This window comes from Mugil cephalus, chromosome 4 (assembly GCF_022458985.1).
Source record: "Mugil cephalus isolate CIBA_MC_2020 chromosome 4, CIBA_Mcephalus_1.1, whole genome shotgun sequence".
Lineage (NCBI taxonomy): Eukaryota > Metazoa > Chordata > Actinopteri > Mugiliformes > Mugilidae > Mugil > Mugil cephalus.
Window position 1 is genome coordinate 14,092,657 of NC_061773.1, and position 18,689 is coordinate 14,111,345.

General features: G+C 40.7%; 1 protein-coding gene across 2 annotated transcripts; it reads right to left on the bottom strand.

Annotated features, from left to right (window-relative positions):
• Positions 1–3,007: 3,007 nt before the first annotated feature.
• Positions 3,008–17,301, bottom strand: pank4 (pantothenate kinase 4 (inactive)). Of its 2 annotated transcripts, XM_047583962.1 has the most exons (20): positions 17,148–17,301; positions 16,590–16,672; positions 16,261–16,469; positions 14,962–15,145; positions 14,272–14,364; positions 14,011–14,164; positions 13,150–13,331; positions 12,910–12,991; positions 11,910–12,010; positions 11,634–11,639; positions 10,784–10,939; positions 9,961–10,073; positions 9,431–9,518; positions 8,659–8,810; positions 8,327–8,382; positions 7,863–7,912; positions 7,188–7,292; positions 7,004–7,104; positions 6,301–6,369; positions 3,008–4,367 (listed from the first exon to the last, which is right to left on the bottom strand). In XM_047583962.1, exons 1-20 carry the CDS (start codon positions 17,272–17,274, stop codon positions 4,118–4,120), a joined length of 2,361 nt encoding a protein of 786 aa, XP_047439918.1. In that variant the 5' UTR covers positions 17,275–17,301; the 3' UTR covers positions 3,008–4,117. The 2 variants fall into 2 exon arrangements, with proteins under 2 accessions (XP_047439918.1, XP_047439919.1); XM_047583963.1 differs by lacking the exon at positions 11,634–11,639.
• Between the last annotated feature and the right edge of the window lie 1,388 nt (positions 17,302–18,689).

Below are 18,689 nucleotides of genomic sequence, written 5' to 3' on the forward strand. Positions count from 1 at the left end.
CTAACTTCCCTTCCCCTTTGATCCCTACCGTTCCTAGATGTGTTTCACACAGGCTGTGTCAAATATTAATCCTGTTGGCATCGTTTAAGGCCAAGGACCTCCAAACTGATGGAGAGATTAAGTAGGGACCCTCTACCTACTATATGTGTTCTAAATTAAAGTTGGTCTAGTGCTATTTATAATTATATATTATCATTTTGCATTCAATATTAGGCTGTCCCTTATCCCTTTACTAAAACATGTTGGATTCATGTCAATGTGTATTCAAAGAAATTTAAATTTGTGGTTGAAAATTTAAAAAATACGTCAAACATCTGCAGACCCCCTAGAGGTCACAGCCCCCCCTATTGAAGACCTATGGTTCAAGGTGTGGTCTTTAAGAATATTTTACTTCGCTGTCACAGCCACAACAGGCTGAGTGTTCAGGGTGTGTCCCCAACCAACTTATATGAGGCTTAAGTAAAAGTTAAAGAAGATTAGGGTTTTTTTTTTTTCTGCTGCTAGATTCTTTTCATAACGTTCCCACACTCACGTCATTCTAATCGTCGGCGTCACTACTTACGTCCAATGATTTGGTGTTTTTAAGTTATTCTTTTGGCCTTTTAAAGACCCTTAAGAAAAGGACGGGACTGCACGCCCTCCAAAGTTCTGCCCGCATTCTTCAACCCAGCTGTCCTCCTCCCGTCTCAAACCTCATCTTGGTTGTCCGGGGGGGTCTCAGAAAAAAGTCTGTTCCACCACCATCACCAGCAGCATCCAGACTCCAGAGGGGTCCTGTCTCTGTCTGCCACCTTTATCTTCATCCTCATACCTCTAAAAGATTTATTCTCACAAGTTCTTGCCCCTTCATAATACGTTCTCATCACTGCCATCTCCTTTTTTTTTTCTGTAACTCATATTGTATTGTATAACACTTGTCATAGCTGGGAGTCAGTTTAGAGAAGGAACGAGGCCTATTTCAAGCCCATTATAACATCTTATGCCTCTGATTCCTGACGTGCATCAGTTATCCCTATACACTAAACTCCACCCTTCTAAAACATTAAGCAGAATAAATCAAGGACTTTCCCAGATCTGGAAGAATTACAAAGGATTACAAATGACCGAAAACACAAACCAAACTGAATATATATTTCACAAGTATCCAAGCAGTGGTGATATGCACAGTATCTTACTGTTTGCCTAAGGTCAGCGGTCAATTAAATTAATGTTATTGTTGCTCAAAGTAACAAAAGGTTCAGCTACAACTGTTTCAAAACTCTTTTGAAACCGTTGTTTACTGTAACTACAGTAATTAGTGTTATGCGAACAGTTGCAGTCAATGCCGCACTGTTTTCTCAGGGCCTGTTGTATCAGTGAGTTTTGAGCCTTGTCTATAATTAGAAAGTTAGACAGCGAAAAAACACGAAGAGAATGGTCTGTTGTCCTGCAGCTGCAGAAACGAGGCTGCTGAGAGTGTCTTTGGGCCTCGTCAAGAGTTAGGTGCACTGAAAGGGCAGGGGTTTTCAAGAAGTCAGGTCAAATGTCTGTGAAGGAGAAGTGGTGGATGACAACTGAGAACAAAAAGACACTAAAAAGGTGAACAGACTGAACGTGAGGCAGCAGACGAGCGGTCTGGGCTTTAGCCACACCTTCACAGGCATGGCTGGTCAGTCAGTGCATTTATATGCAGAGCTTAGTCAAGCTATGCTCAAAATTAGACTTTCTCACTACAGTCCTTGTCCTAGTTTACATGCAGCGCAAGAAAATCGGATAACTGTTCTCCTCCTCCACACTAGGTGGCGATATGTGTCTTTTCAGCGGGATAATACCATGTTAATACGGCTGTTTTCCAGTTGACCTATTATGTCATACAATAAACAAGAGTCGTTCATGCGGCAGACTGGCATTTAAACTTCAACCATAGGGACAAAAGTTTTTTTAATAAATTTTTTAATCTCGTATGTAATGTTCGCACTACTTCTGGTGCAGATAAGTTGCGCAATATCCTTCAGACAGTTCTTCTAGCGCTCTGTTCAGCTTCTTCTGCGACTGGCTTTCTTGGATGTTTTTGTTCCGGGGTCACACGCCAGCGCATCGGTTGTGGAGCATGCGCACACGCATTATCAGATTGGAAAACTGAGGTTACCGTACACATGCCGGAGAAAAACGAATTCCAATCGCATTATCTGGGTGTTTCAGTCGGATAATGAGAACTCTGATTTTAATCAGAGTAATGTGTTTACATGCACTTAAGTTCTCCTGTTATAGTCCGATTAAGGCAATAATTTGTTTTTTTAACATGCATGTAAACGTGTGTTATAAAGCCTTTGCAGTGTACTCAGCTACAAGGCCAGAGGAGGTGGGGGGGGGGTATAAACTGGTTTTAACTTGACTACCACCAGATCATAAAAGGTAAACCAAGAGACACTTATTTTTCTCTGTTATAATCACATAAGCAGCTATCAGTGGAAATAAATTTTCTTTATGTGAGGTGATCACTGCTGGCACTCACACGACAGCATTGTACATTTTGTGTCAGCTTTGGGGAACGATCTCCCCACTTTTTAATCTGGGTGTCTTAGTCCTTTGCGGGAGGGATGAGGAGCTCATTGACTCACAACCCACCCGTGAGAGCACCAACAAATCTGTCCACGCTGTAAAATATGAAGTCAGAAACCCACGGCAGATCTTCTGGCGTAAGCAGATGTCACTAAATCCACCAGGGCGTGCTGCAGAACCGGCGTGTGTGTGTGTGTGTGAAGAGTTTTGGCAGTCAGAGTGACGAGCGAGAGGAAAAGCAGGAGGACCCCCTGCCAGGCCTCCTCATGCATTATCAGCTCCCAGCTCCCCAGCAGGAATCAGCCACCACCTACCAGGGTGTCGAGCTTTTATAGCGCCGGGGGCAGGTTTGGTTTTTTAATATGGCACAACTCTCGGCCTACCCCTTATTTCTCAACTCAGCTGAAAACTCTCCTGACAAGGGAACACACACACACACACACACACACACACACAGAAGACGGTAAAGATTTTCACCATTTAATTAAAATTGATTGTCAGGAGAATAACACACAAGATTGTGCTTGGTGTGCTTAACTGAACTGATGCAATTGAATTTTATATATATACTGTAAATATATACACGCAGTTGTATTTCACACATATGTACACATGAAAAATACAATATTGCAAGTCGACAATCAAGCAACTGTAGCTTTGGGAGATATTTTCAGACCAAAGCAGAGCAGATCTGATCCTGCCTCGAGTTTGGACATTTACGATGAAGTTACCGATACAGCCACTTCACAATAACACAGTGTTTGATGTTCGTTACGACTGGGCTGCTTCAGTATTATTGCCTTCAAACAAATGCATTTTTTGAGTCAAGGTTGGATTACAGTGTGTGTGTTTTGTTCATGCCAGTTAATCATAATGAACGCATGGACTCATGCCGCGGCCAACCAAGAGACACGAGTTTCCATGTGAAGCTTATTTAACCTGAAATACGCAGTGTTAGTTCTGACACCAAGCACCTTAGGAAAGATTTGAGTTAAACGTTTTCTTTTTAAAATCACATCATCACAGTAGAATACTGCCACCTTGTGGAGGAACACAAGCTAATTTTATTTTAATAGAACGTGATAAAGTGCTGCTTCTCTCTCGTCTTCTCTCACTTTAACAGCAAGTGACAGTGACAATGATTCATTCCTTAATTTCAGTTCATTGGCTGGCAGTAATGAAGAACAACTAATCTGTGGATACTTCCTAGTCTATAGTAAAAGCAGATATTTGGGTAGTTTTGTAGCCTGGAATTAAAAACAAACTGAGTGTATGATGCTTCCATCAGCCTTAAGGCACATTGAATACTTTACCGACTGTAAAAAGTCAAACCTCCAGCCGCTCTTCCTCTTTCCAGATCGAACACCACAACCCTCATGAAACCAACGGTAAAATCTATAATGCATTAAAATAAAAGTCTCCCTATTAATGATCACCCTTGAAAAAAATGTTTAACAGTCAGCTTTACAATCATTCATTCACTCAGTGGCAGAATATGATCTTTTACATTCGGAGCTCCACCTTAACCGTTCCCTGGCTGCTCGACGTCCGCGTCCTGTCCGGGGCTCTGGCGCGCTCACGAGGGCGTCAGCGCTCCAGATCCCAAGCAGGTTTTCCCGTGCGGTACCTCGTACTTGAACACCACGCTGAAGAGCTTTCCTCCCAATCGGTCGGCCAGCCACGAGTTTTTGATGACGGCCATCTTGAGGCTCTCGCAGCTGAGCATGGCGTAGTAGTTGGTGTGAATGGCTCGGCCCATCCCCTCGATGATCACCAGGTCCGTCTGGCGCTCCCGCACCACCATCGCCAGAACTTTGTCCAGGCGGCTGGAGAACGACAAAGACACAAAATGAAAGATTAACGTCACGATACAATTCTGCAGTGATAAATAACCCATTCATCCCGAGTTTGTGTTAGCTGATTTCTTGCTAGTAGGTGGGGCTTCATTTGTTTCCGCTTCCTCTTCCTCATCTACACCCCTTCATTAACATGTATAAATAAATGAAATATAAGAAACAAGCATGCAGGTTTATTTCTAGAAGTCAGCCTATAACAACTCTACAGCTGCAGTGTCACTGTTTTTGTGAGGTTGCTAGTTTAGCTATGTAGCCCCATAGCGACACCAATCAGAATCACCAAACAATTCACATAAGATTCAGGTCTTAAATGTCCTGACGCTAAACTATTTCTAGGCATAGAGCTGCATATAAAGAATAAAGATTGACTTCTGATCCTAATAAGACTGGATTAAGCTCATCACTTACACAGACACTGACTGCATCCTTGTTTTGAGAAGCTGAAGCTGAAGACCCGTGCAATGTGTGAATCATTTAGGTGGACTTAAAGTCGAGCATGCGCTGGTCAGCCCTTCGCCGTGTGGGTATTCCGAGCAGAAAATGAAACCCAACATGGGACTGGCAAATACTGCAGCTCTTTAAAAAGTCACTTGAAGCTTTATTAATACCAAGCATGCAAACTTCAGACATGCAACGTTGGTCAAGGCTGCATCCGAACCGCAGTTGCTAGGACTGAAACTGGAACAGCAGTGTACTTGGTGACACCTGCAAAATGCATTCTGGGATACCTGGCTCTCAAAAGGCCACACAAGTCACCTCCCGATGCGTTCTCGATAGAACAGATCGGGGCGTTTAAACGATACTTGGTCCGATGTTTCTCAAGTCCACAAGAACACGATTACAGTCAAGGATGCATATTAATAAACCCTCAACTCCCACAGACCTCAATGTTAAAATGTCCAACTTCACTGGCTCCTGGTTAGACTGTCATCCATGTTGGACTATGAGCTCCACCCCCTGCAGGGCGACCTGACAGCACCGAGGAGCAGCTTCAGAGACAGAAAGCTTCACCCTCGCTGTGTGAAGAATCTCTCTGTACCGTGTACAGTCCCGTGAAATATCTCCTATATATCCGTTTGCAATTCAGTACTTTTTGTTGCCATTTTAATACTTTTTGTTACAATACCATTACTTTATGTTGAAATTCATTACTAACATACTACGCAATATTGTGCAATATTCTGCAGTATCTGTTGTGCAATTCAACACTTTAAGTTTGTCATGCAATACCTTGTGTCACAATCAAATTGCTTTCTGTTTCAATTCACTACTTTTTGTATATATATGCCAGTAATTGTGTATTGTTTTTTTCTATTCTACTTTTTAATCTTATTATTTATCTTTAACACAGTCCACTCTTTATTCATGTTACTTTTCTGCAGTATGTGTGCTGTTGCAAACTGCAATTTCCCCACTGAGGGACAAAGACATTTTTTCTATTCTATTCTATTCTATTCTATTCTATTCTATTCTATTCTATTCTATTCTATTCTATTCTATTCTATTACAGCAGAATTAAACATGTTTCCTGCTTGGTGGCTGTATCTAATCACCTTGTTCATGACAACTGTACTGGGAGATGAATATTTAGAAACCTCAGCTGCTTAATTTATATAAATAATGAAGGACAGGGTTGTTTTGAATGACAGTCATATGTCCTATCAGGGCGTTAGCCGTCATCCATAAGCTTTTTAATAAACTCTACTTGTGTTTTGAAGTAGCTGGGAGTCAGATGGAGTCAGGCACAGATGACGTGGCTAGAGACACCACACTGAACCTTAAATGCCCTCTTTAGTAATCCCGTCTTCATAAACAGTTAATGGTTCTCAAAGCAAGAGAACGGGACTGTAACCGATGATTACTTGTGGAAAACTGAAAACTTAATAATAATAATACCACAAACCTCAGATCCAGGCAGGGGGAGCTGGAACCGCTCTGAACCAATGTCAACCTGTCCTCCCTCAGGCCAGCCCTACACCACAACACACACATAAACAGACCACATGAACAGTTACCTTTGTCCAGTTTTACTCACTGTAACATGTTGTTGCATCTTTTTTTCAAATGGGTTAGCTAACAGTCCTCCATGCTGCTGATAATATAAGACTGCTCCCTCTAAAAGCTGTGTTCTGTTTTAATCTACAATTACTCAAGTCTCTGCTTCACCCTCGGTGCGTAAAGGAAAGATACAGAAGGTCTTTCCTTCCTGCTGTTGTTAGGCTGTACAATGAACACTGTGTAATATTATTACTCCTCAAGGTTCAACACTTTCACTCTGTATTGTGCACAACTCTTACAATACTTCTTGTATATATGCCTATCCCTTTATACTATCTTTTTTATTCTATTCTATTTTGCATTATCATTTATTTTTTGTACAGTCCACTCTTTACTCTTGTTATTTTTCTGCCCCCACGTATGCTGTTGCAATCTGCAATTTCCCCACTGCAGGACAAATAAAGCTTTCATAATTCTAAAAATATTCTAACAGTTCTACAGCACTTCACTCCCTCAAGGCAACAATGAAACTTAACGAAAATAAAATCAATCTTCAAGCCTTCATCCGTTTCTCTTGTCAGCAGTAAATCACGTTTAAAACCACTCACTCAATCACAGGATCCATAGCAGCGATTCTTTCCGTGAGTATCTGCAGCTCGCCGTTCGTTACGTCGTTTAAAGCTGGACCAGAGTTGCTGGCCAACACAACCTAAAAGTTAAGACACACGGTGCAGTTTAACCAGCGTGTTACCTGACGGGAGTAGTTTTGTTATCACGCTGTTACCGTCATACCTCTGTTCCTCGAGAGAGAAGCTCTCTGACAAAAGGCATCACCCCTAGAATGATGTCCACTCCACTATTATCTACGAAAAACAAGGCACACTTATGAGGAGGACCCTGCAAGAGAAAACCAGGATGGGTTGTATTCAAACATTAATCATAAAAAACACACAACACAGAAACACCATATATATATTGTTACATCCATCTTTTGATATGTGCAAAGTGCTGCCCACTGAACTTAATTCAACAGAAGAAGAAGAAGAAGAAGAAGAAGAGAAGCATTTTCAGTATTGCTGTCCAGATTGTGACTTAGTTCATCTTTTGAAACATGTGATGGAACAACTTGTTTTGCTAACTCCATGTATCTGTCCATCTTGGAAACCCACGATGCTATTTAACCCACGAATGTGCTCAGAAGGAATGTATTTATTCCAACCATCTGATCAAGTGTTTACATGGTTATTAGGAGCCAACACTGATGACTGATATCTGGCTTCTTAATCTGATTTGATGATGTGTCTACAAGAGGTATTTCTGTTGAATATGCTATTATGCAACTGTGCAGCCTGTCTTCTTTATCTGTTTCTGTGAATGTTCTCAGTCATTCAGGTGATGGCATATCCCAAAAAAAAAATAAAAAAATGCTATAACTGGATTTGTAAAGTGCAGCAGACAGGATCTTACCTTTAGTCTTTCGAACCACTGGTCATAGGAATCTACAAGCCATGGTCGCTCTGAGAAAAGGAAAAAAACAAACTTAGTTCAAGTCAATCCAAAAAAAGAAAAAAAAAATCACAAACACCTGAAGATTTTCATATTATTCGTCAGTGTATCAAATGGTTCACCAGTAGTTGTAGTATGTATATTGCTATAGTTATTATATTATTATAGTGAGGAGTAACACTGTTTAGATGACACAACGGTGTATTCAACAAAAATATGAAACAAAAATATTCTCCCCGTTTTCCTCTGCTTTATATTTATGTGTTGGGATCTTGGTGTTTTGCCAAAACATATTCGACCTCCAGTCTATAATGTGCCTGAATGCATCCTGAGTAAACACAGATGGAGCAATGAAGCTGCTGCTCTGCTAATAAGCGGCTCACAATACGCCTGCATAGCAGACAGAAAGAGAAATGTCTGGATACCTTCCAGCTGCCGTTTAGCCTCCTCAAACCCAAACTCAGGGTCAGACTCCAGGACACTGCAAGTGTCAAGAAAGAAATATGCAAAAGACAAACTCATATTAGTCACGCTATGCAAAAGAGACATGAGACATCCTAGACATTAATATTAAACGTTTGCCTTTATCAGGCAGCAAATATGAAAAGGAGCTGCCATCCCTTAAAGCAACTTTAATCATGTGTTTGCATAGTCAACAACATGATCAGGACAAACGTTCACATCAGGGCAGTTATATTAATCATAAACTCATCCACCAGGCTGCTCACACAGAATAACAATCATCGACTTCACTGACTCTGACACGGCCTTGGCTCCCCAGTCGAAAACATTCCCAGCCAAGACGCCCCTGACCAGGGCGAACTGTCTCTCCTCCCAGCTCAGTTCCTCCAAGGACTGCACTGCCTTCTGGTAGTACTTGAGGGCAACGTCATTCTCCCTCTGTTTAATCTGAAACACAACAGAAATGACTGACTAAAAGACAGGTGATCACGTCACATTTAGAAACTTTGAAATATGAGATTATGATTAAAACAATATGAGAGTATATCTGTGACCCACGTAATACGTAAATTTAGCAGATGGGAAACAACTGGGGGTGGGAAAAAATGTCGATATATGGCGATATTCTTTCTTCTGATATAATATCGATTTTGAATGTCTTAATATTGATTTTAAAATAAAAATAAAAAGTCATGTTTTGGACACAACTACTGCACCTCCACCACCACTTTTTCTGCACGAGTGCAATAAATTAGAAATGGATCATTTGGATAAATAATGTTTTTTGACTCAATTTCTCCAATGAATTACAACTGTCATCTGATGTACTTATATTCTATGTGTATTTTAAGCTTCATTCAATATTTCTCGTAGAGTATTGCAATATATCGCAATAATGTATCGTATCGTAACTCAAGTATCGCGATACGCATCGTATCGTGAAGTCCTTGCCAATACCCACCCCTGAAACAACGCATGAGAATAGATCGGTGAAGGCCAAACCGGCTACGTGGCACAAGAAAAGAACACAAAATGAAAACAACAGGTTTGATAGATTTCACTCAGACCTTAGAGTAGGGATCAGGAAAGTTGAACTCGTTTAAACAGTGTTCCCTCGTGTCTAACAGACTTCTGACAGTGAGGGATCCATAAGCACTAGGTGAGAAGAGAAGCACTCTACATTAGCCAGAGAGAAACACATACAAACAACGGGGATGGGGCGATAAATGCAAATGCTCTTTTCACACTGTTGATTTTCTTGTTTTGGGATTATTGGAAAGAGAATCTGCTATTTTTCGCCTCCAGCTTTCTGACAATCTGACATTTGGGATCATTTTAAATTTCAAAAGGCTCACACAGCCATTATTCTGATCACTTCTTTAAATCGTTATGTAATACAACTCACAGACTAAGGAGTGCACCCCATTCGTTGAAACTGAATTAACATTAAGATTTCTCTTTTTCATTGACGAAGCACATAAGCAGTTAAAGCGAAGACATGAAGCTAATGCAGACAATTAGAAGGAGAGTTTTAGTTTAGACTAAAAGCAACATGTTGGTCACACAGATGCATGCAAAATCCAAGAACGTTCCTTACAATGGTTGGTTGCGGAGGGTCTGAAGCTTGTGTCTGTACTTCTGACGGAACTTCTCAGCTCGGGCGACGGCCTCCGGCATGTCGGGTTGGCTTGCTACAGCTCTTTTAACCACCTGCTCCGAGAAACAAGAACCGTGGTCAACCACGATAACAAATCTTGAGGCAAAAGAACGTCTCAAATGACCACTTGTGGTCTGATCACGGTTTTGCGCTATATATGGAAGAGGACATGTGTTGGGCGCGTGGTCAGTCAGTGTGGCTAGTGCGCATTGTGTGTTCACACCACTAAAGGAACGTGGTCCAAATGTGGTCTGAATGATCACATCTCAGTCACACCTGTACTGGATTTAGAGTTCATATCAGTTCTGGTCTGAAAATGACCTTTAGATCTGACTTGAGGTGATCTTTAGTGACGTCAGTTAGTGGAACACATGAATGCAGGTCCAGCCTTAAAAAAATATCTGGTTAAAGTTGGTGGAATGGTAGCTATGGAAAACACTTTTAACACCAGTCTTAAAATAGACTAAATGGACTAACAATGAAGTTCAGGTTTACTCGAAACTACATGCAATGTGAAAACTAAGTTACGTTGCTATAAGTGTTCCCAATAGGTAGTTACTCCGAAGAAACCTGGTCTGAAAGAGCCTATAAGTGATAGTTAAATAACTAAAAATAATTCATTTTAGTGAAAGATTTGACTGAAAAAGCAAAGAGGACACAGTTATTTAGGATTTAAACATAGTTGAACTCTTTCTTTACCCTCTTTTTATGTCAAGTCACTGACACTTATCACATGTTATGAATGCAGTGTCGACCACCCTACCCCGTCTAGGGCCTCCTCAAAGCAGTAGAGCCAGTATTCACGAGCCAGAGCGTCCTCTGTGAGGTCCACAGTGTCGGGGATGTAAGAGGAAGCGTCTTGCAGTAGAGGCAGATTCACCAGCTGTCTCTCCAGACGGTCCATCTCCAACATGTCAAACTACACAGAGACAGAAAGGATTCGTGCTGTCAGTCTCAGACAGTTTCTTATGAATACTTCCCCTTTTTTAACACCGTGTCAGTTTTCACTCATGTTAGTGTTTTTTTTATTATTATTATTCATCTACAACAAGAAAGACGAGATGCAGTAAAGAAGAAACAAGAAAGAAGTTTAAAGCAGGATTTCATAGTAAAAGTCAGTGGGAGTCAGACTAACTGGTACTATTTATACTACCTATCTATACTATCTTTACAAATAGAGGGTTCTTGTGGTGTCAGAAGAACAAATTTGCAGTTTGTCTGAGGTTCCCACATTAAACTATTAAAAACTACAGAATGAAAGCTGGGTGAGGGAGTCAGGTCAGTCTGTTGTAGGAGCTGATTCAAGAGCAGTTAGTGTTGTAGGTTAGAAAAACCTGATATTTTAGAAATCTGCAAAATATTGCACCAAGGGTTCAAAAAGCAAACTGCAGGTAGCTATTGATTATCAAAAACTTAATTTGTACGATCTAAGGCAAAACAATGATTTGGTACAGAAGAAAACCGTAGCAAGATTTTCAAAGATAATTCCAAGTAAACTCACAAGTGAATGTGAATCATTTCTATATAATCTGGCTGAATGTTAAGAGCTACACAATGAGTCACAGTGAGCGGAGGCAATGTGTCACTCAGGTGAAGCAAGCGCAGATACTTACGGGAAACTGAAGGACAGAGTTAGGCAGAGAGATGAATGTGTGGAGAGGAAATGAAAAGAAAGATTATCACACTGCAAAGAGGTAATGGATGTCTTTGTACGATCGCATGGATTAAGAGGGTAAAATGATGGTATTTCCATCTAGATGTTCATAAATAAAAACAGTGAATCAGAGATAAAAATGTGGAAAAATTGTGAAAAGATGAGGGGAAATAAAAGATGAGGGTTAATGTGCCATCTTGTGGTCAGATCTGATCACTCCTTACTGCGGACTCACCGTTCCACTGCGAGCACGTTGCATGGGATTCATATCTGGAGAAACGCTCATCAGGCCTGAGCTTCCTGCGTAGTTCTCACCCCAGCTGTACTGGTTTGGATCTAGAGGAGAGAAAAATGCAGTTATGATGTATTTATGATACAATATTTGCATATTTAAAACCTTCTGCCACATTGACATTTTCTCATTTACATTCCTCTGGTCTTTGTCCTGTGATGCTATAATATATATGTAACTGGTTTCAGAACTGAAGTTCAGGAATTTTATTCATATCTCATGACAGTAATCGATCTCCTGTAGTAGAACAAGTTTAAATGTACTCTTTATGTTTGAGTTAGACATGACGCATTATGGGCGTGCAAACAACTTTATTCCATCAGATCTGGATAACAACCGGGTGAACTGCTCCACAGAGGAAGCCATCCCCACAGCTCTCAACACCTCACACTTAGATGGTGAGGATGCTACTTGTCGACTCCAGCTCTGAATGAAGTACAGTTGTCACTCATAAATTGCTCAGCAAACTGAGCGCCATAGGCCTGGGCTCCTTGGCTGTGCTCGTGGGTCATGGATTTGCTATCGGGGGCCAACCACAGCATGTCAGAGTAGGAAGGCAGCACTCCACCACCCAGAAATAAATACAACTAACCCACAGGGCTGCGTGCTGAGCCCTGTGCTCTTCACGCTTTTCATAACATGACTGCAGGCCTATCCACACCCCCAACTACATAATTAAATGCAGTAAAAATCCAGCAGTTCAGCCGGTTTCATGCCTCCAGAACAGGGAAAGCAGATGTGAGCTCATGCTTCTACTTTTAATTAAAAAAAATAGTTGCTACATTTGATTTACACAATGCTGCTGTTATTCACTGCCCACTTGTTTTCTGAAGTTACCTTTGGGTTTTTAATTTTATGTTATTATCAAGTTATCTTGCGTCTTTAGTTGGTGGCTATAAAGAAGCCAAACAGTAAGTGCTCTGTGTATTTTTTTCTTTCTTACTGTCTTCCTCTGCTCCTTTTAGAAACGCTCCGATTGCTCCAAGATATCCTTCATGTCTTAGAAACAGAGCCTGAACTTCACCCTAGAACACACACACACACAAAAAATGTGGGTTGTGGGTGACACATTTTCAAGTTCAGATGGTAAGAAACCAAGTTCACGACTATACTGAGATAAAGCAATGACAGCGAGGAACTCTTGTAGAGTTTATTTCTTTGTCAGAGGAGGAAGCCAGCTTGCCTTGGTGAAGAAGTTGATGCTGTAGGTGATGGTGTGCATGGTCACGGGGTGTCCTCTGATGAAGAAGCCTCCGAAGTACACTCTGGACAGGTTGTGGAGTTTGGCATACAGACAGGCCAGCTGCCCGATGTCATTGCTGATCATGTGGAGTAAACTCTTGGCCATGTCTTCTTTAGAAAACTCTATAGTTCAGGACAGAACAAAGGACGTCACATGTCTAAGTTACTACTTTGCACCAATAAGCCTGAATAGATTTCTCAGGAAATAAACTGATGGCCCAATTCCAAGTAGTTACACTTACAACACTGGGTGAAAAGGCCATGAACAAATATTAACCCTCAATTGTGAAAGCACAAACACAACAGAAATATGGCTCTGACTAACGGTATTATTTAAGTTTATTTATACTTTGTTGAGGTAATCCAGCTTTTGAATGTTAACTTTGTGATGTGAAGTAGATACAAACTTGACGAGCGTTAGAGGGTATAATACTTTCCATTGGTGATGTGAAGTGCGATGATTTAAATGGAAGTCTGTGTTGCCATGCATGAAGAAAGCAGCAGTTTCAAAGGACTTTTGAGCAGAAAAGTGGATTTGAGCAGAGTGAGAATTCGCAACTTTTACATTTTAAAAACTGGGTCACCATTGGAATACATTTCACCCACCACGAATCAAAGCTTCCCTCAACCACAGCACTCCAGAGCAAGCAAAGAAGTAAGTAGCAAGCCACCTTTCAAGTTACGTGTTTGACACTATAGATATAGATTTTAAATTTAACCGAACGAACTGCTGATATCAGTCAAGAAATATGACAGGATGTACGGGGGTCACCTCCCTAAAATCAATGAACCCAGGCGTCACCTTTGTCAGCAGTAGCCGACTTCCCAAAACTGCTCGCAATAAGATCTCCAGTCAAGCCCAAACATCCGTAAGATCCACCGTATATATCCTTGACGAGCATATCAACACTGGTGTGCTGCCCTTTTGACGCCAACTGTAGCAACTCATCAAATCTCTGCAGGAAGAAAAAGGATGAAGTTCAAGAGGCTTAAGGGAACAAAACGCTGCACTGAGAAGCTGGTGTGTAACGAGTGACTGACAAAAAAAAGTTACTTGGAATACCTTTGTTTTGGTGAGCAAGGCTCCAAGTCCCCAGAACGTCCCTCCACCTATTGAGCTTCCGCCTATTCGCTCAAATTTGTCCTCTGATTCAACCTGTTGGCGAAGATAATGATATTGTTGAGAGTGTGAATCATCAACTGGAAAGGGAACGATGTCAGAAGGGAATGGCCCTAACACCGCCTAGCTACACACAAAAGAGTAACTATCTGTACAGCTAACACTAGATTTGTTTTGGTGACAGAAAACATAGACTTAAGGTGGTAAAAATATGCGTCATGAGTCTACAACACTGTCTGTCAACAGGTTTTAACACCGGCATGGAGACAGGAAGCACTGAAAGTGAAACCATTAACATCCTCTTCTCATGCTGTGGTATGTTACTCTGCCAACCGAGCTGTAAATATGTAAATTAAGTGGAGTGGATGGAATTTGTACAGGAGGAGCTGTTGACATTTTACTGCAATATCTCTGCCTAAATTTTACTTTACAGCTACAATATGAAACAAGAAACATGTGAAAAATTAAAAATAATCAACAATGTCACTCTGAATTAAGCAACTGAAGATTGCTGATCGATAAGACATGTAAGTGAACTCGTTTCCATTCAGCTGAAACAACCCCCGGCTCTGCAAAGCCTTTCGTTTAATCAGTCATTTAAACTATTAGAAGCATCGACTGTCCCAATGTTACCTTAACTATCGAGACCCCGGAGCCGATGTTTACAAGGAGGTAAGGGAAGATGTCTGGATTTGTTGTCTGAAAGCGGAACTCTGAGTCAGCGTGCTTAGCGTACACGAAGGCCTCGTGGGGTATGTTCTTCAGCACAAAATTACAGCCCTTGATGAGACAGGTCATCTCATCCTCTTTGTCCACTCTGCCACAATACAACACACACAGAAAAAAGGCCGTCAGCTTGAGTCAGAAAGAGAACAGTTTTATCACTAACAATACATGAAACAAATCTACTATAGTGTGCTATCACCTTTTAACAACATCAACAGACAGATCAGTTGTCTGTAGAAATCATTTGAGTTGAGAGCTACACAGGGAGGATATAAATACAAACAAAATAACTGATTTAATGATTTAATTCTTCTTCTTCACTGAATTAACAGGGTAACCTAAAATAAAAACTCCTTGTACTGCATAATGTTCTCACTGTCACAAGGACAAGATCATCTGCAATTTGGAAAATCATTTTGTTTTCACATGTTTGGTTAGTCATGTAAGCGTCTGTCAAAGCTTGTAGATCACAGTCTTCATAAGGTTAAGGGCTGTTTTTAAATAAACATCAAGCTTATACTTGCTACACTGTCAGGCAATTAGATTCTTCAGTTTCCAAAAGATTTGTGAAAACAGTCCTTGTCGCAATGTGTTTGTATCTGATCCAGAGGTTCTGACCAATGAGCTCCCTGTGAGGAAATACTAGCAGTGACGATGGTCACTCCTAAGATCCACTCCTACGTTTTCTTTACAGTTAGAAAGCTTCTCACAGTGCAGAGTGCGGTGTTCACATGAACCATTCAGTCATCTGTGCGGTTGCAACAGTTTCCCTGTTGGGTCTGTGTAACAAACCATCTGGTGCTTGAGGGCACCGTTTCATGGGAAGTGGACAGGATATTGCTTTGTGCGTGTGTCACTTTCAGTAAGGTCACGGTTATTGTTTAATACTTTCTGTTACAATCCACTTACTTTTTGTCGCAATTCATTACTTTTTTGTATATATGCCAATATTGTTTATTCTATTCTATTTTTCTTTTTGATGTTATTATTTATCTTTTACACAGTTCACTCTTCTATTCTTGTCACTTTCCTGAACTATGTAGGCTGTTGCAAACTGCAATTTCCCCACTGTGGGAAAAAAATAAAGGTTTTTGTATTCTAATTCAGCTCAGTCATTCATGAAATGACAGAAAATGATCTCCCTTTCCGTTTCAGCGCTTTAAATCATTAGATGGAAAAGTCTTTGAGGGCTGAACATTTACTCACTTGAGTCCCAGTTTCCTCTCAATCAGCTCTTTAAACTTGTGCGCCCCTCCGCCCGTGGCTTTGATAACTTTCGTTTCTGTGTTGACCAGATGGTCTTTGATGAAGTCCAAGCACGTTTCGATGTAGGCATTTTCAAACTTGATGAAGTGCAGGCGTGCAGTGACCTCCTCCTGCACTGATATTTCATACAACTTGTCACTTGAAGCCTCCTGGAAAGACACATCAGATGGAAACACAGAAGAAAAACGCTTCATTTAGCCCGACTGTTGACACTGCATAGAGCAACCTTAGTGTCCGCCCCTGAAAGAAGCTGTTTGGGATTCACGCACCTTTGCGGAGTGGTCGAAAGATCGTACTTTGGCCACTTTATGCTGTACAGTTGAGTAGTAGGCAAGCTTGGTCAGAGATCCACCTGTTAAAGCAGAACAACAATGATGTTGTCACACAAGAAGCCCACTGGGCAGCAGAAGCTAAACAAACACAGGCAGGATTTACATCGAGCCTTTAAACGACCAACTGAGAATCAAACTGCGATATTTAGCTCGAAACAAACAACTGAATCTCGACACCAGGTAGCTCGAGGCTAACGCCAAGGTTGCTGCACTTGTCAAAGTTGACCAGGTTACGTAGGGCACGCATCCGCTTAATGAGATAAAATAAATCTCTCCGAAAGCTTGTAAGACTTCCAACATAGCGTCAACACTCTCGCAGCCACATAAATGAACATTAACCTCGCTCCTGCACGGCTAACGGTAGCGTTGTGTTGTTTACTTTTACTTAAAGTCCTGCGTTGTTGAGTATTAGGCTGCGGCACACGAGACCAGCTACGTTCGTGCAAAACAAATAAAAGCGACCGAAGAAACAGGGAAAACTTTTGCATCCGGTACCTATGTCTATTGCGAAGCGCTTTGCGTTCTCCAAATTGCGGAATATTTCGTCGGGCGGAAGAGTAATGCTTTTATCCATGGTGTGACTACTTGTGTTGCTGCTGTCAACTCGACCACATTCCGCCATGGTCGGCGATGATTTGACGCTGCGTGCGTGACGTGAGTGCGTAACACCTCAACGACCAATCAGCATTCACGCACAGTGTGCGGGACCGACGTCGACTTGTAAACAGCTCAGAACAAAACGTGCAAACCTTTTGTGTGTGTGTGTGTGAGTGTGAAAATATAATTAATATATTTGATTTAATTAATTGTGATAAATAATCTAAACCAAAATATCAACCATGCAAAACAGGTTCTTATAATGTAATAGATTTTATTTCATTTTATTTAGTCAAACATGTAGGAATGGACTCTTGCTGTGTATGTTGTATTGTTATGTTTGACGCTCTTTTGCCATTTGTTTGTGACATCTGTTCAGAATAAAGTTTCTGAGAAAAAAGAAAGAAAAAAAAGGAAATGATTACATCATTATAAAGTCATGGTTGTATGTACATGTAAAACAGTGATTTTATGTAAAAATAGCAAAAAATTACTATTACATGTGTACCTAGTGTATGCAAGAATATACATATTGTCACGCATATTACACAATAATGGTTTGTGGATCAGATTCCTCAGAGAATCTCTCATTTATTATCAGTGCTGCAGAGTTTCACATTAAGTAAAATTGCTAAAACAAAAACTACAAAATCAAATGACCACTTTTTTGTCTTCTGAAATATAATAATTCAATAAAGTATAAGTTAAACTTCTGTCAACTGTAAATTATAATTATTACAGACGGTAGAATCAGTTAATCTCCAAAAGAAGTGACTTATAGGTGGGTTAGTCAGAATACAGTGATAGGGTGATTCTGATGATGAAACTGTGCAGTCTTATGTCTTGAGTAATTCACCCAGTGATAACATTGTTTCCTGACCAAGGAGGTGGAGCATACTGACATATGACACACTGCATTGGTTCTTTCAGATGGTATGGAAAGAAATCACTTTACCAACCTTACAGACACTAATGATTATAGTTGTTTTTATTTTACAACTACATTAAATAGACACAATGCAACTATTCCCATATACTGTAACTGTATGAAGCAACCATGAGAGCATTGGTGCCCAAACTGTTCCCAGTGAAGTTAAACATGGGTATATAATACGTGTGTGCAAAATAAACACGATCAATAGACCAACAGATAATATTGATTATGCATGTGGCAGCGAACCAAACCATATATTTTTTATTTTTCCTTATTTGTTTATTTTTGTATGTACTTACCAACATCATTGTTGAACCGTCACGAATAACACTTCCTCCCTGATCGCATAGTTAGGTCGAACTCTGTCATCCTATGCACACATGACAAACTCAAGGTCAATTGTATTATCAGCAGTGGCGCAAAAAGTGGGTATGCACTAAATGCGGCACATAGGGGTCGCCGAAGCGATGCGGGGAAAATTATTTATTATTATTATTATTATTTAT